The sequence below is a fragment of the Patagioenas fasciata genome, chromosome 1, assembly GCF_037038585.1.
Source record: "Patagioenas fasciata isolate bPatFas1 chromosome 1, bPatFas1.hap1, whole genome shotgun sequence".
Lineage (NCBI taxonomy): Eukaryota > Metazoa > Chordata > Aves > Columbiformes > Columbidae > Patagioenas > Patagioenas fasciata.
This window is the reverse complement of record NC_092520.1, coordinates 168,866,059-168,886,635: the sequence shown is the minus strand read 5'-3', so window position 1 is coordinate 168,886,635 and position 20,577 is coordinate 168,866,059. Positions and strand designations below refer to the sequence as shown.

Here is a 20,577-nt window from a genome sequence, read left to right as displayed (position 1 = left end):
CACAGGGGTTGCTTGGTGATGGAGTCAAAGTCAGCAAAAGAACGGCAGGCAGGGCCGTTGTATGGGCAGGATCACAGAATCACAAAATATGAGGATTTGGATGGGACCTCGAAAGATCATCCAGTCCAATCCCCCTGCAGGAGCAGGAACACCTAGATCAGGTTACACGGAAAGGCGTCCAGGCAGGTTTTGAATGTCTCCAGAGCAGGAGACTCCACAACCTCCCTGGGTAGCCTGTTCCAGTGCTCTGTTACCCTCACTGAGAAGAAGTTTCTTCTCAAATTTAAACGGACCCTCCTGTGTTCCAGATTATAACCACTACCCCTTGTCTTATCGATTGTCACAGAGAAGAGCCTGGCTCCATCCTCGTGACACTCAGCCTTTACATATTCATAAACATTAATGAGGACATCCCTCAGTCTCCTCCAAGCTAAAGAGACCCAGCTCCCTCAGCCTTTCCTCATCAGGGAGATGCTCCACTCCCTTCATCATCTTTGTTGCCCTGCACTGGACTCTCTCCAGCAGTTCCCTGTCCTTGAACTGAGGGGCCCAGAACTGGACACAATGTTCCAGATGTGATTTTACCAGGGCAGAGCAGAGGGGCAGAAGAACCTCTCTCGACCTACTAACCACCCCCCTTCTAATACAGCCCAGGATGCCATTGGCCCTCTTGGCCACAAGGGCACAGTGCTGGCTCGTGATCATCCTGCTGTCCACCAGGAGCCCCCGGTCCCTTTCCCCTACACTGCTGTCTAACAGCAGGTCTGTTTTTCCATGTGTCTGCTGAGTATTGTGTGTCTGAGAAGGAGATGGGAGAGGGAGATCACCGCGTCTGCATTCAATATGCTGTGAAAATTGAGGTGACAGAGACGTGGAGCAGGTGTGCGTTCCTGTGCATTCGGCAGAGCGCAGTATGGTGGCAAGAGTGCCCAACAGAGCATCCCTCCCTCTGGCCAGTGAGCTGGGGTCTTGTGGGGGAGCTGAGAGCTGAGGCAGGCTGCTAACCAACATCAGGAGGTCTCAGGATCAGCTCGCAATGTGACAGCCCTCTGCTTGGGGTGAGTCAATGGGAATATGGCACTTCTGGCTTCCTTCAGTTTGCTGTCTCCCTTTTGATACAGCTGAGCTACCTTGAGGCCCTGGTCTGATGATCCTCGCCAGTATCAACCTTATCCAAATCTTCTTCCATTCTGCATTGCAGTCATATCAGCTAAACACATGAGTTCATCTTGGCTAGTAGGTCTCTTTAAAAAAATACATTGATAATGCTGAGATTTGGCTTCTGAGGAGCTGAAATAAGGCAGTTCACTCAAATGGTGCTGGATAGAGTCTGCCTTTCCTAAGGATCAGAGTGCCCAAGCTCAACAAAATGTGGTAATGCCACCACATCCAAGTGAAAAGAACCTTTCACTGCAGAATTTTCTCCTTTGATGAACTGGTCTTGGGAGATGTTGAGAAGAGGGTAGCCACCTGATGTGAAGGAAGCTTTGGAAGGGGAAGGTAATATTTCAGTAACAGGATAAGGTAACATCTTGAGTAGATACCTATTCCAGGTACAAACCAGTGACTTGGAAATGGAAATAACTCACTCATGGCTTTTCCCTGAAAAAGTCTTTCTACTGCAATTTATTTTTAAGAATTAGCATTAGTGATAGCCACATTTCTGTGCATTAAGTATTAGAGAATGAAATTCAACTTACAGGAGAAAAAATACTTCTGTGGAGTGCCTACCACACTTTCAGATGTTATATACAGCACTGTTACTAGAAATGTGTTTTGCTGGGAAAATGGGGAGTGTATTTATGTAACAGTGGAATTAATTACACCATCTGTTCAATCTGAAATTACAAGGTCTATGTTATGCATAGATGAGTATGAAACAGTTTTCTGATCTGAGTACTACTGCATATGAGTTGGGTGGAGGGGAGCTGCTTTGGTGTTGATTTCTCTGGAGGGGCTGCTCATCTTCATTCTGTTATGCAATAAATGTTTGGGGTTGTTTTTTTTTTTCCTTTTTTTTTCTGTTAGCAATCAGAAGTGATAATTTTTTTCAACAAGAATACGACCTGCTTTCAATACAGATATAAAATTGGTACATGTTCAACAGTAAAAAATCTGTAATAAACGTGTGAGCCGGAGCACTGGGGTGTTAATTTGTTTTGGTTTGGTTTTGGTCGAATGTCACAACTGTAATAGATTCTTAGCACAGCATGACCACTTTTAGGCTGAGAATCTCCATTAGGGAGAACGTAGTTGTGTAATTAGAGAAGAAAAAAAGGTGTGCTACTTACCTTGGCAGCCTCTGTCTGAGCTTGCAGCAAAAGGACTGCTATGCACTGACGATACCTATTTTCATGCTGTATTAGGAAAGCATTTCGCAGGTTGAAGACTGTGGGAAAAGTTTGGAGAAATGATATCAATTCATGATACCAATATCATGAATGCAGCTGTGGCCTGACCAGTGCTGAGTACAGGGGGACAATCACTTCCCTAGTCCTGCTGGCCACACTATTCCTAATAGCAGCCAGGATGCTGTTGGCCTTCTTGGCCACCTGGGCACACCGCTGGCTCAGGCAGCCAAAATCCTGCGGAAGCCGTGCTTGAATGGGCTGGTAGTAGCAGGGAGGAGGGCACAGCAACATGTGACAATGCACTGGATCTGTGTGGCATTGCTTTTTTCAGCTGGAGTTGACATTGCTGTAAACAAAATGATGGCAAGCGATATGCAGGGTTGTCTCCCTGTAAGCAGTAGCCCTGAGCCAAGCTCTGCTCCTGAACCCATGCAACCTGGAGGAGATATCAAGATCTTGAGTTGCCCAGACAAGACAGTGCTTTTCTGCGTCTAGTACAGTGGACATATCTTTTTGATAACCTTATCTGGTTCATATAGCTTCCTCTGAAGCCTTATACTATGTAGAATATCTTGCTGCTCTGTAATGCTTCTTGTCTAAGCATTACCAAGTGCTGTACAGTCAGATCTCAAAATGTTTCTGGAAGATAAATTGTCCTATAATCCTATGTTTATAGAAAAGTAAAGTGGAGCACAGACTGGTTAAATTATTGCAGCAAATCAGTTAGCAGCAAAAATTCATAGCTGGAGAGGCGGTACACTTCAGAACTCATGGTTCTCTCTGTGGTCAATGGGAAGTACAACTTTACAGTTCTAAAAATGAATTTTCTGGTCAATGCTCAGCATCGGGCTCTGAATAATATTTTCTAAAAGAAATTCTGTGACTGTAAAGGTTACCAGTCTTTGATACGGTGACATACCTCGCTCCTTCAAACTTAGTGTAAAGCATTATTGCTGAAGCAATAATAATTGCAAAATGAAATCCAGAGCAGAATTTTAGAAGGAAAACAATTCCTAATCAGAAAGCTGTTTTCAGAGATTGATTCTTACTATTAAACTTACATGCGTAGTTACATCTCTTGTACAAGGTCCTGGCATTCATGGATATTTCTGCCTTTAGGGTATCTTCCCAGTGTTATGAGCACATTGTTGTATCTCTTATCCTTTGACTGATACCTGGCATTCTAGGCTTTGGGCTAGAATTGGTCTCCATAATTATCAGCCTGCTGCTGCTGCCAAAAGGGTATTTCTATGATATTGCAATATATTGCTTTTCTAGTCCTTGCATTGAGGTGCATTTCTTTCCAAAGTGAGATCAACCCTCAGGAAGCTAAAGTATGCAAAAATACTTGTTAGATCAAAAATCAGGGTTTCATTTTTTATTAATATGATGGATCACTCATGCTACCCTTTCTGAGAACATGATAACTAATCTTTTACTGCCACCAGTAGCACAAGTCTCCTTTTTGAGACTGCAGACAAGTTGGCAGCATTCCCCAAGGTCACACATTTCTGAGATATTTTTTATTTATTTTTTTTTTTTCCCGGGAAAGGGACATTTTTTATTGACAGCAGAAGTTTTGCTTGGTGCTTTACACAAAATGGTGGAAATCTGAACTGCAAGCTCTCTACAATAATTTCTCTCATTATAGTTATTGTACCCTACTCCAATGGGTCCTGTATTGGGATGGGGCTTCCAAGGTGTTACAAGACACCAGGTAAGTAACAGAGACTGCCATAGCTACAGCTGTAATAAAGCTGGTAGGAATATATGGGAGAGAAGTCAGATAATGAGGTCCAGAGTATGGAAAATGGCCACAACCAGTGGTTGCAGGTGGGTCACAGGGTTAAGAAGGACCCTGGTTATAAATCTCTGAATGTAGCAAATTCTGTCTAGGAAAAAGAAAAATATCTGAAAATCTTATTCCCATCTCCATTTAATGCTTTTTATGCTCAGTGTTGTATGTGCAAAAAGGAGTGTGGCTGCACCGCCCTCTCCAGGACCCAGAAGCTGTTGACATTGGGCCTGGGCTTAGGCAGAAAGGTGAGGCTGCCCCCTGCTCTGCCCATGGGTGGCTGTTGTGGCTGATTCATTTCTGCTTGGGTTGGTAGGGACACTTGTTAGACAGTGTCTGGAGTACATTTATGAAAAGGTTATTCTTCCCTTTGTTCATCCCCTTATCTCATCTTTAGTCATTCGCCTTTTGTTGCCTACCTTTATTTCCTATAAGCATTGATGCTGAATGCTAACTGCTCTGGGTGAATATCTTCCAAAGTTATCATAAATTTTATGGGCTCTAGGCTTATTTTCCACATCTATAGACTTCCTGCAGAGCATTCTGGCTCCCTGAGCTTTTCCTCCCATTCTTTAGGATTAGGTTGGCTGACAGGCCCTGGAGCCTGGAGATTTGTATTTCTTTTATTTCTGATATAAGAGGTTCCTGGGATCTGGGTAGTGTTAGGCTAACGTGTGAGAGCCTGTAAGAACAGCTCAGACCAAGGGGAAGCCTGATTTTTAAAACATGCTCCCTCACCCAAGCTCTGATTTGGTGACTCCAGGGATGTTTCTTTGGCAGGGTAAGGCTGGTCACTCTTTGTGGGAGTCAGTTCTCCTCTCTTTTTAACCCGAGGGCACAACAGCAGGTGTTGGGGCATTTTCCCCTGGCGATGTGTTTGGACGTCTGTGAGAAAAGCGGTACTGACGTATGGTGGGTGATTTCCATCCTCTCGGTAGCTGGTGGGTAGCTGAGGAAGAGCAGCTTCAGGAGATAAACCTCCTCTCCAGCCTTCTCAAGAATTGCTGCTGTGCATGTGTGATGACACCCAGGAGAGCAGCGTGCTGGGGTGTTAGGCAGTGGAACAACAGGAAAAATGCTGCATAACTAGTATGGAATTGAAAATGTACTTGGGAAAGATGCTTGGGGTTTCATGAAGTGTGCTGGGACTGTTAGGGCAAGGAAATACTTGGCTCCTGACAAAGAATTCATTGGAGTCTTGATACCTCCTTTGGGGCGAATGGATAGTATCTGACAGTCACTGGTGTGTATGTGCAAGTCACAGCAAAAGAACATGGGGTGCTTTTATGAAGATGTTCCAATGCATGTGCGCACATACCTGTACTGTGGACAGGATCGACGTTTTTCAGTATCAGTCTGTCTAGTGGGATGGGCTGGTCTAGGACTGTGCAAAACCCACCCTCTCTGATGAAGGACTGCAGCTCAGGAGTGAAGCAAGGACAGACAGGGATTAAGCCGGTGTCTGAGCCCCCGTATTTCTGGGAATAGAAAATGAAGTTGGTTAGCTAGTTGTCTGCCATCTGCTCATGAAATATAGGCACTAAACAGCCCTAAATTATGTGCTTTCTCTTATCAAAGGTATTCAGACAGCTTGTTTGCCTGAGGAACTTCAGAAAAAACTTCTCAGTACCTAGAGCTCTCCTGCAAGGCGACACCTTGTACTTAAAAAGGCACAATAGTAACACAACACAAGTCCACAGGCAGAAAAGAGTCAGTTTAAGGTGTTAGAAGGTCTTTTTTCACCCCCACCCCCCGTTTATTTTAATAGCAGGACTTCCTCTATGTTTCTTGGAAGTGTGCTTCCCCATCTCCCATCACATACATGCAGAACACAGAATTGTTTGGGCTCCAGAGGGTTTGAAGCCCTTCACAGAAGGTTCACTAACACATGTATATGGGGCAACCCCCAGAGATTTGCCTGTGAGCACCAGGTCCCTCGAATTCCTGCTCCCTTCATCCCCTCCTGCCATTGTTAAGGGATGGTGCTGCTGATCTAGAATCTCTCACTACTTGCCTTCTCTATCTCCTACAAAAGCAGAACACCTGCTTCTTAGAAAAAAAAAAAAAGAAATCAAAACCAAGAAATCTTTAAATCAGACACAAACTTACTGAGATTTTGGACAGGTCCACTTAGCCTTAATTTACATCAGCTTCATCAACTTAATTATCTAGAGGAACTCCTGCATTGAAGCTTTAGGAATGTCAGGTCATCTGTTTTCTTTTTTTTTTTTTTTTTTTTAATGTGACTAAATACAGGGATGTATCATCTATAGAAGTCTCTCTCTAGCATTTTTCATCAGTAATAACTTTCTTAAGAAAAGTCATTGTTTCCATTTTAAACTAGGGGAAATCAAAGAAAAGAGAGGCAACATACAACAGGCAGTGCTGGAACTGAGACTGAAACCAGCTTTCCAACAGTTCCGATATCTCTGGGATAAAAATTTCTCCGTTTGCTGGACCGAGTCATCAGAAAACCTCTTACATTCCTGAAACTTTTCTGAGCTTCAGGAATCTAGCACATCAGAACAACACCAGAAAAATATTAAGATCTTGTAATGTAAATTCTGCCTGTCATAGTGTTCCTGTAACATACTGAGCCTAGAAGCAGGGTTTAGAATCAGTGTTATGGTTTGCTCTTTGCATAAAGAACTATCACCTGTCCTTCAAGCCGATTAGACATCTTGTATTTTTATCATTAGATCAATCTCCCAAAGTACATTCAAAATATTTACCAAGCTAAAAAAACCATAACTCAACAGTGGATATCTCTATCCATTATTACCTTTTTGTTACGTTTCATTTTGGTAATTAATAGAAGATCATCAAACAGGAAGAGATAGACATCAAGGAGTCTTGTATTTTCTGAGGGGAAAACAAAAAAAATCAACTTGGTGGCATGATTATTTTAAGGAAATGCTACATCTAAGATCAGGCATACCTATGAATCACTGTGTCTTACAAAATACTTTTATCAAAGAAGCATGATTTCCATCATAGTACACAATTACTCATCTCCTAGTCTGTGCTTTCAAATGTAGTGCTTAAAAAAATAATATGTCTCTTGATGAATTTGACTACTATTACTTGTACCTTGCAGCAGCTACTTCATTATGAAAAAACAACTGCTTACCTTCTAGGAAAAGTGACCTGGCTCTCCTGGAGTACTGTCGAATACAACAATCAGCATGCTATGAACTAGCAAATCCTACCAGATAAACAGTGAACCTTCTGAAAACAGCAGAGACAAGGAAACAGGGAAATGCAAACTTTTCCTGGTACATTTAAATGCTGCTATGTTACCCTCTTCACAGGCTCTTGCAGTGATGAAATGTTAATTGACAGTATCACAAAAGCCTTTCAAAAACTACACAAAAGAGTATTGACTTATCATTTCTTCCTAGCTTAGATGACACGAGAATGTGAAGAATATAGAAACAACTGTCTGTGAGAATGCTTCGAAGTCTTTTAGGTTGATCTCCAAGCCATGTTGAAAATTTGGGTATTATTATAAGAAACAATAGGGAACAATTTAACAAAAGCAAGAGTATTTTTAAAACAACTTCCTGCAGAAAACCTGGGCTCTCTACTGGATTTACAGAGCTTTGTCCTTTGACCTCTTTCTTGTTCATGGCTCCTTCTATCCCTTTCCATGAATCTTTCTTTTATTTCCCTTTTTGCTCTCAACTTACTGTCCTAATTCACTTCCAGAATCACCTCCTTTCACTGCTGCAGGCTTTATTCTATATAGTGTCTTCAGTGGCTAGTCCATACTAACAGGATATCTCTCGGCATGAAAAGATGTCATGAAATGCCTGGCTAGTCTTCACAGCAAATAAGGCTGGTCAGAGCTATTGCTTCCAGGCAATCTTACAAGATCCTAAAATACTTTCTTGGGTGTTTGGTTCTGAAAGGTTTGGTTTGGAAACTTCTAATCTCATTAATGTTGCACAAAGCAACATCAGTAACTACTGAAATCTAAAATTCTAACTAGGTCATGTTGCATGGAGGATAAAGAAACTACCAAGAGGACCTTGTTATGTGTCAGTGGAGATTCAGAAGATGACAAGTTAACATGTATTAGACATCTTATGAAAACTAGTCTTCTGTAAGTTTCCATGAAGTCAAAAACATGTTAGAGGGCTCTCCACAGCATCTCTTACACAGCAGTAGGCTTTTGTGGGCATTACACAGGAAAGAATTATTTGTCCTAAACTCTGTCTGTTTCTTTCATTTATACTGTGTTCAGAGAGTCATTGAATGGCATCAGTTGGAAGGAAGCTCTGGAGGTCTCTGGTCCAACCCACTGCTCCAAGCAGGCCAAGCTAGAACAGGTTGTTCAGTCAAGTTTTGAATATGTGGAAGAATGGAGACACTACAACCTTTCTGTTCCCCTGTACCGATATTTGACCACCCTAATTGTTAACAAGTTTTTCCAGGTATCTGGTGGGGGAGTACCCTGTGCTGCAACTTGTGTTGCTATGTCTCATCCTTTAGCTCCATCTGCCTTAAATCAGCCATTAGGCAGTTGAAGACAACCGTAATGTCTTCCCTGAGCCTTGTCTTTCTACATGTGAACTCACTTCTCTCAGCTGCTCCTATTCTCAAGTACAGGATTACCAAAAAACCTCATGCAATGGTGGTCTCAGTGATCTCAGTTTAATTCAAAGAAGCACAGTTCACCTTAACACAAAACTTGTGTGAGCCTGTTCAGAGTTGTGACTTTAGAACATGCTCTTTTCTGTTGTGCAGCATTACATGTGACTTGTGATTTCGTTTTTGTCTTGAAAGATATTTCATTCAGATAAGTGGCCAAATCCCAGGCATATTGCAAGCAGCTGGCTGTCGTGATGGGTAAGAGCTACGCTCATAGCTCCTTCTCAGTTTTCTAATGACGTATTTCAGAAAGAGACGTGGACACCTGGTAGCCACCCTTACCTCCTGCACTGGGGGCTGATGTCTCATCAAGAGGGCAATGAGTGCAGAGGGAAGGACTGGTGGGAGAGGACTCTGGCTTTCTTCCTCCTCTGCCTGCCACCACCTAAACATCCTAGCAACTTTTTCTTCAGCTGTCCCTGATATTGTGCCTTCTCCTCTGCTGCTAGAATTCTCCTCATGAGGGAAGGAAAACAAAAACACTGAAAAATGGAACATTTCCCTTTTGCTGCTCCCTTTACAACAATGGTAGTAGGAAATAGAAAGGGTTGGGTGCTTATTCTCTTCACCTCTGTTCCTGAGGAGGTGGTGAAGGAAACGTAAGATATGGGCAGTGCTTATTTCTGTCAAATGGTTGCTACAGCCCTGCAGCCACCTTGGCATGCAGCTTCCAGCGTCCTTTCAGATGCTGGTCTTCTCCAAAATGCCCAGGCTCTGCTTCCTGCTTTGGCAAGGAGGAAACCCTTCTCTCCCACACAGGTACAGATTCTGCAGCAGCTCCCCAGCAAGCAGCAAAGCAGCTGCTCTGCTCCATAATGATGCCTGTGTGTCTGGAGACGTGAGTCTCTGCTCTGCCGGGGTGACAGCAGCTGCGAGCAGCCCTGTAGAAATCAACATCTTTGGGTGGGACAACTGTGCTACCCGTGGAGTTCATGGCATGTTGTATGAGTGCTCTCTTCATAAAAAGGAAACCACCTGGCAGGATAGCACCTTCTTGTTCCAAGCTGTCCCTCAGAACAGCAGTCTTACCACAGGTGAAGTATGAAACAAAAATAGCAAAAACCTATGGACTTCTCAGTAATTTTTGATGAAACACATAGCAGATATATAAGGTATATTAATTTCAGTCCCCAGGCATGTGGGACACCTTGTATAGGGCAGTCTAAACTTCCTGATTTCCTGTTGCCATGTTCTTGAACATGACAGTAAAACTCTCCCTTTGAGTGACAGGCGTTGGTCAGTCCAGTTGATTTGTTCAGCACCTGGCAGATTGAACATCCAGATGTGACAGTAGAACATCATGCAGATTACCCATCCTTTTGACTGTTTCTCAGTCTCTCTCTGACAAGCTATACATTTGTTTTTTCTTTCCTGCACCTGCCCAAATACTGTTGCAGAGGTTCATTTTGGACCTGCCTAACAAAATGTGATTCTGTTAAGCTAACTCCTAATATTGGGACATTTAGGGACATTACCTGCTAGTGTTAGCCTCCCTTCATGAAGGAGAAGTCTGTTCGCTGAAGACAAAATGTTTTCACTGCTGTTTTCTCTTAAGCTTTGCTTCAAACACTTGACCGAAAAGAGAGAGAGAGAGAAAGGAGAATCTTGCGTATCTGATGATGAGATAGGAGGCAACTAGCAGTTAAACTGAACACTCACGGATTGCTATCTCAGGCTAAATACATCACACAGCTAATAGCCGAGCATGCTTGTGTTTTTTCAGCAGTGCTATTGCTTCAATCTGTTTAGGCTTTTGAAATGTTAAGCTGGGGTTTTCTTTTCTGGAGTGAGTTTAATGGTTTTTGCAGACCTGCGTATAAACAGATATAATCCTTGATGTGTCACCCATCTGATAATGTTACCATAATGATGCTTAAAGTCTGTTTGTATGGGAAAGGGGGTAACCACAGCAGAAAAGTGCACATGTCCCCAGGTATGCTGTATAATTTTTTACAATGCTATTTAAATGTAAATAGAAATTTCTTTGGCTCACCTTGTGAAAGAAGCGCATAATTTCTATTATACTTCATATCTTTACCAGAAGGTAGTAATACTTACATCAATCCAATTTCATTCTGCCCCCTAAAAGCAAGCATTGGAGAGTTGTCCTGGATCATATGATTGTACTCTCTTGGATACCAGCAGAGAGCAACCCGTGCAGCCATCTAAAGTGCTGTGCAGAGCCTGCACGTTTAGATAGTGCTTGCAGTGCTCAGGCTGCAGCTACTCCTGTGAGAGCAGAGCCACTCCCCAGTAAATAGGATATAGACAACCAGCCAACTTCAGACCATGTTATATAGACAAGAAACCAAACCTTCCACAGAGATTGCTTCTTCCATGCTCAGGATCAGAGCATCCCCACACGTAGGAAGTCGAGGAAGGGAGCCAGAAGGCCTGCGTGGTTGAATAGGGATCTGTTGGGTATGCTCAAGCAGAAGAGGCGAGTTTACAGGTCATGGAAGCAGGGACTGGCCACTTGGGAGGAATATAAGGCTGCTGTTAGAGGATGCAGGAAGGCAGCTAGGGTAGCCAAGGCCTCCTTAGAATTACAGCTGGCGAGAGGGGTCAAGGACAGCAAGAAGAACTTTTTCAAATACATAGCAGATAAAACTAATACCAGAGGCAATGTAGGCCCACTGATGAATGAGGTGGGTGCCCTGGTGGCAGAAGACACAGAGAAGGCAGAATTGCTGAATGCCGCCTTTGTCTCTGTCTACTCCGCTGGAGGATGTCCTGGGGAACCCTGTACCCCTGAGACCCCAGATGAAGCCAGGTTAATGGAGGAGTTTGCTTTAGTCGATGAGGACTGGGTTAGGGAACAATTAAGTAGTCTGGACGTCCATAAATCCATGGGTCCAGATGGGATGCATCCGCGGGTGCTGAGGGAGCTGGCTGAAGTCATTGCTAGACCGCTATCCATCATTTTTGCCAAGTCTTGGGAAACGGGAGAGGTGCCCGAGGATTGGAGGAAAGCAAATGTCACTCCAGTCTTTAAAAAGGGCAAGAAGGAGGACCCGGGTAATTATAGACCGGTCAGCCTCACCTCTGTCCCTGGGAAAGTAATGGAACAGCTTATCCTTGGTGCCATCTCAAGGCACATCAGGGATAAGAGGGTCATTAGGGGCAGTCAGCATGGCTTTACCAAGGGTAAGTCATGCTTGACCAACCTCATCGCCTTTTATGAGAATGTAACAAGGTGGGTGGATGATGGCAGAGCGGTGGATGTGGTCTACCTTGACTTCAGTAAAGCCTTTGACACAGTCCCTCACAGCATCCTCACAGCTAAATTGAGGAGGTGTGGTCTCGACAATAGAGTAGTGAGGTGGGTTGCAAACTGGCTTAAAGAGAGAAGCCAGAGAGTGGTGGTCAATGGTGCGGAGTCCAGTTGGAGGCCAGTATCTAGTGGAGTGCCTCAGGGGTCAGTACTGGGGCCAATATTATTCAATATATTCATTAATGATTTAGACGAGGGAATTGAGTGTACTATCAGCAAGTTTGCTGATGACACTAAGCTGGGAGGAGTGGCTGACACGCCAGAAGGCTGTGCCGCCATCCAGCGGGACCTGGACAGGCTGGAGAGTTGGGCGGGGGATAATCTGATGGAATTTAACAAGGGAAAGTGTAGAGTCCTGCATCTGGGCAGGAACAATCCCAAGTTCCAGTATAGGTTGGGGCATGACCTATTAGAGAGCAGTGTAGGGGAAAGGAACCTGGGGGTCCTGGTGGACAACAGGATGACCATGAGCCAGCACTGTGCCCTTGTGGCCAGGAAGGCTAATGGCATCCTTGGGTGTATTACAAGGGGGGTGGTCAGTAGATCGAGAGAGGTCCTCCTTCCCCTCTACTCCGCCCTGGTGAGACCCCATCTGGAATATTGTGTTCAGTTCTGGGCCCCTCAGTTCAAGAAGGACAGGGAACTGCTGGAGAGGGTCCAGCGTAGGGCAACAAAGATGATTAAGGGAGTGGAGCATCTCCCTTATGAAGAAAGGCTGAGGGAGCTGGGGCTCTTTAGTTTGGAGAAGAGGAGACTGAGGGGTGACCTTATTAATGTTTATAAATATATAAAGGGTGAGTGCCATGAGGATGGAGTCAGGCTCTTCTCAGTGGCAAACAATGATAGGACAAGGGGCAATGGGATCAAGCTGGAACACAAGAGGTTCCACTTAAATTTGAGAAAGAACTTCTTCTCAGTGAGGGTAACAGAGCACTGGAACAGGCTACCCAGGGAGGTTGTGGAGTCTCCTTCCCTGGAGACATTCAAAGCCCGCCTGGACACATTCCTGTGCGACCTCACCTAGGCGTTCCTGCTCCAGCGGGGGGATTGGACTAGATGATCTTTTGAGGTCCCTTCCAATCCCAAACATACTGTGATACTGTGATACTGTGAAAAAATGTCCTTTAAAAAAACCCACTTACCTCTGGGACAAAAAATCTCCTGTCACGATCCCAAACTTGGGGCCAAATTATGACCTCTTGCAGCTGCTTGAACTTCTGAAAGTTGTCCAACCACTTGACTTTACCTTCCAGATCCCCTGAAATATGTGAAACATCAGTTACTGCCAAGACTGGCAAAAACAGTTGTGTTTCTAGAAGATGTTGAATACTGATTTTACTCCAGTGGAAGCCAGAGCACCTCACATGTGAAGCCCTAGATGAAATCTTGGTATCATTGTAAAAAATTACTAAACTCTTCCTAGGTCAGCAGAGCCAGAATTTCAAACTATGCATTTAAACAGGTTTAAATTCACTGTTAAATGCAAAGGTTATGTTTACTAGTCTCAGTGAGGGGGAATCATGTAAAACTTGATAAAACTGTAATCTTCAAAAGTTCTTAAAAAAAAAATCCTGCTTTTCTAAACTGTCTGGGGTACTGAGAGAAAAAGAATTTTCATTACATACAGCCTGATCAACATGGTGTTGAAGTTAATGAGAACTAATTTCAGGGGAAGTGGTGCCAGAAGTGACTGAAGTATTAACTGTGATGGGGGCACCTCAGAATGTAAAAAATGAGGACTCTTTGCTGATTCAGTGCCATTCTGGGGAAAACTTTAATGAACCTGAAGCTTAAATTCCAAGTTTTTGTGTAGAGTGATATCGCAAATAATGATGGACTGCAAATGTTCCTTATGTCACTGATTCACTGGTCAAAACATGGAGGCAGATCTTTGTCAGGTGTCTATGAATAAAGATGTGTCACCCCTCTATCTTTGGTTTCCCTGGCCTAGAGTTATTTTAACTCTGGAAGGACCTGTTTATTTGCCAGTAATTTTCCCAGATATCCTTTGGTCTTTTGAGACCATACCTAACACCTCCCAGCAGAAGTCTCCAGTATAGTCATAAAAACAACTTATTTTTCCTATGGGATGTGTCTTCTGTTGGAAAGAGTGCTCCTTGTGGGACCGTTAGGCTAGACTCCTCACAGGGACTTGGCAGGAAGAGAAAGAACCCGCATCTTTCCTTAAGGTGGTAATTCAGTCATTGGAGTATTTACCCACAAAGCAGCACCTCCAGATTTATCTGTCTTTAGAAGACATTAACTCTCTCTCTGCCTCATCTCCAAAGGAGGTGTTTGACCCTTCAGCCTACAGGACAGGGAGGACAGCTGCAGAGAGAGTGCCACCATGCTGGGTAGCTCAAGGCAGTGCTGTGGTGCTGGTGGGCTGCTGGTAGGGATGACACACTGCCTGGAGCCTCTCCCTGTCAAGATTGACAGGATGGGCATTTTGCTGATACACAGTCATCTTTGATTTCAGTGGGAGCTGCACAAGGCCTTTAGAGAATTCACCTATCTGCTGATGTACTGTATGATCATAAGACACTTAGAAATGCATTTATGGCTTCCTGAACAAGACTGGATTAATATATTATTTACTTAAAACAAAATGCAAGAAAAAAAAAATCTTCCTGGACCAATTCCTTGTTTTTCCACAATAGCTAGAGGAAATCTGTAGCCGTGATATTTTTTCAGCTACTTTATATGGTAGAACCCTGTAATTTAGAGCAAGGTCACTAACATAATATTCCCCTTGTGAGTACAATTTTATCCTATTAAGGATTACCCCCAGAAAATCTTCCCTAGACATAAATCCAACTGAGAGACTTCTTTGTTCGAGGTCTTTCTTGATTTGTTCCCATTTGTGATCTGCTCTTAACTGTTTGCATGTCACTACAGATGATTCTGAGCCAATACAAGTGACTCACTGATTTGTGAGTCCTGTGACCTTGCTTAGAGAGGCTTTGACAGCACAAGGGTGGCACCAATCATTTCCTACAGGATGAGGAAGGACTCAGGATTGTAGAAAGACATGCACATCCTCATTGCATTAATGCAGGGAGACCAGACCCATTCACGCTCAAAGGACACGCACAAAAAGGCCACATAACTTGAATTGTTAATTGCACGCTTGACTTTTCATCTTAGCTACTTACGTATGGACTTTTCCACCTTCTCTTTAAGTGACCAGTAAAAGCCTTTCTCTGTCTCATCAGAGCTCCTCTTCCAGATGTTGTGAAGGAGGAGGGGATAGCGTGTCAGTCGGTGCAAAGGAGCGACCAGCAGCTCTGGCAGGTGCAGCCTCTTGCACTGTTTGTTTCGTTCACACCACTGTTGAAGACAAGGAGAACCTGCTTAGGCCTCAGCTGGCAGGGAGGCAGCAAGCAGTTTTCTGCATCATCAGCTGACTTTAATGAGAGAGGGACCAACTAAAGATGAGCTTCTCACACAATGAGAGTGAGGGTAGTGTAAAGACCCTCTAAAGGGGTACACACATCGCTCCTTCAAATTCACATTCTATGTTGCTGCTCCCCATTTTAGATGCTATGGCCATGCTAGGGGATCAAGTGATGCTCTTGTTTATATGCCAATTTAAGTCCATCAGGAAGACCCCAGTTACATCTGAGGGTCACCTTATGTTTTATGGTCATTTACTACTTCCTGTTGGGGACCTTTTTCCCTGTCTGAAATCCTCGTCAGGTAGTGAGCAATGTGCATCTCCCAGGCCATGAAACCTGCAGTACTTGTGGTTGCTACAAAGAGGTCTCCACCAAGTCTTGGGCTGCCTGTGAGAAAAGACCTCTTCTTTAAGTTTCACTTTCTAACTCTGTAATGTTTAAGATCAGTCTGAAGTATTTACAGGACAGTGTCCTGCTTATCATAAGTCAGAAAGAGCAGAGCCCTCTTCCTTGGGAGTCCTACCGCTGTACTGGCTGGAGTTGTTGCTTTCAGGCAGATACGGCACTGGCACAGACAGAACCTGCTCTGGTGCTGTAACTGTACAAAGACATCACTGGCAGCTCTTTCCAGCCTTATGTGAGGGAGATAAATGCCCACTTGCTGGTAGTGTTATGATAACAGGTTCTTTATTTGCTTTATCTATGTGCAAAAGCAAAACCTGTCAGAGGAGCTAAACCACGGCTATTGCAGAGGCCGCACTTGCTGTGCTACCCAAGGCGTTGTGTCCTCCCTGTGGGCACATGGGTCAGTGAATACATATGAGCAAGGAAAGCAGCCTGGCTTTTTCACCAAAGCTAACCCACTTTCTCTTCGCAGGACCCTAAGGCATGTGAAACAACTGACATGCTCCTGGCTTTCTATTTTGGAGCACAAGTCTGATGAGGAGCGTCTGAGGGAACTGGGGCTGTTCAGCCTGGAGAAAAGGAGGCCGAGGGGAGACCTTATCGCTGTCTACAACTACCTGAATGGAGGCTGTAGCATGGAGGGTGTTGGTCTCTTTTCCCAAGTAGCAAGTGATAGGACAAGAGGAAATGGCCTCAAGTTGTGTCAGGGAAGGTTTGTATTGGATATCAGGAAAAATTTCTTTATGGAAGAGGTTGTGAGGCATTGGAAGAGGCTGCCCAGGGAAGTGATAGTGTCACCATCCCCGGAGGTATTTAAAAGATGCATAGATGAGATTCTTAGCAACATGGTTTAGTGACAATATTAGGTTAGTTGTTGGGATCAATGATCTTGAATGATATATGAATGATAGGGGCTGGCCCTACACACTTGTTTCCTTGCAAAAATGCAGCTAGTTGTTCCCTTTTGGCTTCCCCTGCTGCCTGTTCAAAATTACATGTATGGAATTTCACATTTGCAGGGGACCATACACTCAAAAGGATGATCTGCCATATCCTCTGCAGTTCAAAAACCAGTGTAAAATGCTACCTATACAGTTTTGCTTCCAGTGAACTTTCCTTGTCTGATGTGATAACCCTGTCATAAGTAAGTCAGGAAGGCTGAAGACAACAACAACAACAACAACAAAACCATCACTTTACTTTCAGGTACATGCCAAAATCTTCTCTCTGTCTCAGGTTTTCCAAGTAGAAGACAGCGGAGGTATAATTGAGGCAATAAATCTGGTGTGTCTGGCAGAGGTCACCCTGGAAAAACTACAGAAAAGACCTGAAAACTTACCAAGAAAGAAAAATGTCATGACAAAGGCTGGAACAACAGTTTTGGTTTTGTAATGTGCATTTTACCTGGGATTTCCTTGTACCTGGGAAAACAGGGGAAGAGGGAATTAAAGCAAAGGGCAAGATAAAAAGTAGTAAAAATGGTAAAACACCACAAAAGTGCTCAAGCAATGCATAGGAGCACAGTTCTAACAGCTCTGCAAAGGTGTGAAACATTCTCAGACTTTGTCCTCATTAGAAAGAAATTATGTGAAATTCATGTAGAAGCTGAAGATAAAAGTCACTACCTATGCAGCAGCTTTTCATGGCCTCATAGAGCATGTCATTTTATATGCGAGTGTGTTAACTTTTAGGAATGTTGAATGCCATCCACGGTAAAACTGAGTTTTGTCTGGGATTTTGTCTGTCTCACACAAGCATTATCGATAAGAATGCCTGAAGTCAGAGGTGAAGGGATGAGAAGCCAAGCTCCAGCCTTCCTTTCCCTTTGTAAAGTCCTTACCCTGAGGTATGGTCCACTTTAGTATTTTCCCAGAAGTTTTCTAATGGCATCTGCTACTAGGGGAAATTTAGGTCCATGAGCTGGTTTTCTGTCTGTACTGCTATTTCCAACTTTTCAGTCATTGGGAAGCAGTGCAGGAGATAGAGCCCCTGGAGACTCCTGTTTGAACAACTGCCTTGTTCCTCATGCACGGTGCCCAAAAGGGCTGCAGGGCAGCGCTTGGCAGTGGCAGGACAACTCTGTCCGTGCCTCTCTCTTGCTGACCAGATACAGGCCAAAAGGGCAAGAGGTACTTCAGGCCCACTGGACTCTTAATGAAGCACTTAAACGCACTTGTGGGCCTGTTGCATGGATTAGAGGAAGGATCTATGCTGTGGAGTGGAAGGAGACAGGAAACAGTGATGGGGCTGGGGTCTGGTCTCAGGAAAATATCTTCCATAGAGCGAGAAGCTCATGTATGTTGTTGGCAGAATCCACTCAAGGTCTGGGCTACTGTTGCCCAGGAAAGGAAAATCTTCCCACACTTCGTTACACATAGAGAACACCTTTCCACAGCTACCTCAAACATGTCAATGAAGGTGCTTGAGACTGAGACCAAACTGCCTGTGACAAGTGACATGTCCTTGACTCACTTGACTTCTCTAAAACACTGGCACACTATGATAAATGGTCTGCCGCCAGGACCTGCTGAGATTAAGCAAGAATACTTCTAATTATGTTACCTTTCTGAGTATGGAACTGAAATCCATAGAAGAGTCTGACTTGCTGACATGCTCCTTCACAGTTTCAAAAAAAGTTTTCAGAAAACAGAGACTTATCTATAGTAAGGGGGGAAAAGAGAAATTAGCATCAGTAGTCTTCTGAAGTTAAGCTTAAAATAACTTTATTTCCCATCCCTGGTCTCCCTAAGGTTCCAGGCCTAATGGAGTGCCTATACTTTTCTTTCTAACATTGCCAGATTTAGCCTCAAAATTACACCCGAAATTCTTTAATTAATCAGAAGCTAAAACAAATATACACAAATACTCACATCATGATAATGTCATTTGACAAAAGTTTTGAAACAAGATTACGTTTATTCCACTTAGACTTATTTTAGGGCAGCAACTGTATTTAACATGAACTGGCATGGAAAATTACCATACATTAATGGTATCTACTGGAAAACACTGATTGTGTATGACAGAACTGTGACAATTAAATAAGTGTTTATGGTCATTTGAAGAAGAGACTGTCTTTCACAGTTTGAGTTTGTTTCACACTATTGGAGGGACAGGAAATTACTATACAGTGCTATAAAAATCACATACTCCCCAGAAATTAATTCTATATGTTTGCATCAGATTTCAAGTGTGCCCACATTATCAGTTAGATGTGGATGAAAGCTTGTTCCTAAGCCTACACTTGCCTCCTGAACACACTATTTGCACACAAAGTCATGACCCAGCTCAGCTTTAGGCCAAAGGGAAGGGAACATCACCCTCTGTGATACTGCTATGAACTGCTGTTGTAGCTGCACATACCGCTTTATTTGGTGTATTTATGGGGACAAGGTTGCTTATAGGATGATGCTAATTCTTTCATCTTGACAAGGGTGCATTCTGCACCTTTTACAGCATGCATTTTTTCATGGATTCAGCCTGCTGTCCAGTAGAAATTCATGCTATAAAATGTATTATAAAAAGGGATAAAAGGTGTGGAGAGTGGCTGTGTTCTGCTGCATTTGATCACTGTTTCATGCACAAGTATGCGTAATGGATGGTCATTTCTCATCCTCATTAATAAGGACAATAAAATTGGAAAGCAAAATTAGAGAGAGTAGGTTATCAATTTGTGTTCACTTGCTCTACTGGAGTGGTATAATAGCAAAGTCTTTGTGCCCTTCTGTTTGTGAAAGGAAAGTTGTTATTGTAGTCATTTTGCCATTCTTACTGTTTTGCTGTAAGGACTGTGCAGTCGGAGTTTATCTTCATAAATCCTTTTAAAAAGATAATGCTTATGAGAATTAGTCTCAAATTCATGTTTCCTTCAGAAACAACTGCCAAATGAGCTCTTCTCTATGTTCAAATGCCCATTTATCTTTTGCTGGAGGCACATGAAAATAAATTGTTCTGGTGAAATTTGACCCCCACTGATATACCAATTAGAGATGAAAAACTAATTGTTTGAACTAAGTTCCAAATGTGAGCATTGAATCTGAAGAGAAGTTTTATGGATGGTTTCCTGTCTCCTTTTATTGGGCTGGTTGATTTCTGATTTCAGTAAGATTTTATTTTTTTACTCACCTTGTTTAACTCCTCTAAATTTGCAAAAAGTCTCCACGAATCCACATCCAAGAGAAATTCATTACTCTGGAGGTATTTTAGAGTATTCATAAATATCTTAAAAACCAAAACAAATCCATGTTATTAACTTCTTTTGCCAATTCAGTATATATATATAATATATTTTTTTCTTTCTGAAAAAACATGTTTGTATTTTAATTCTCATGAAATGATGATTTGATTTGGGGAAAGCAGAAGATGACACTCTGAGAAACTTTTTCTGACCTGCCTGAAGGCTAAATATTGGGCTTTGTGTGAGGAAGAGGGTATGAGTGATGTCTCTGGGGTGTCTCTGCAGCTGTCACAGAGGCAGCTGTGTCCCTGCTGTGCTTTCTGGCTGAACGGGGACAACTGAGCCCCCTGCAGATTCATGTGAAGGAAATAATAACATCAGAGCTGCAGTTACAGATTTCTATGGCCTTTCTAAATGCTTTCATTCCTACTCCATGCATCAGCTGTTATATAAGTTGTTTAGAGTTACAATGGGAAAAACAAAAAGTTGGAATAGCATAAGTAGAGGGTTCATGAATTTTTTTA

The 20,577-nt window shown here is 43.2% G+C and overlaps 2 protein-coding genes across 2 annotated transcripts in view; one reads left to right on the top strand and one right to left on the bottom strand.

Moving 5' to 3' along the window:
* PLEKHG7 (pleckstrin homology and RhoGEF domain containing G7) overlaps positions 1 to 20,577 on the bottom strand; it is a 37,642-nt gene that overhangs the window by 1,852 nt on the left and 15,213 nt on the right. Inside the window, exons 8-16 of the mRNA XM_065830444.2 lie at positions 20,002 to 20,097; positions 18,439 to 18,534; positions 17,077 to 17,190; positions 15,229 to 15,403; positions 13,216 to 13,331; positions 10,275 to 10,368; positions 6,929 to 7,008; positions 5,465 to 5,624; positions 2,292 to 2,389 (exon numbers count right to left, since the gene is read on the bottom strand). Of these exons, the coding sequence (XP_065686516.1) occupies positions 2,292 to 2,389; positions 5,465 to 5,624; positions 6,929 to 7,008; positions 10,275 to 10,368; positions 13,216 to 13,331; positions 15,229 to 15,403; positions 17,077 to 17,190; positions 18,439 to 18,534; positions 20,002 to 20,097 (1,029 nt within the window). The remainder of the gene's footprint in view (positions 1 to 2,291; positions 2,390 to 5,464; positions 5,625 to 6,928; positions 7,009 to 10,274; positions 10,369 to 13,215; positions 13,332 to 15,228; positions 15,404 to 17,076; positions 17,191 to 18,438; positions 18,535 to 20,001; positions 20,098 to 20,577) is intronic.
* The window catches only part of EEA1 (early endosome antigen 1), a 114,890-nt gene that overhangs the window by 81,668 nt on the left and 12,645 nt on the right, over positions 1 to 20,577 (top strand). The window lies entirely within an intron of this gene.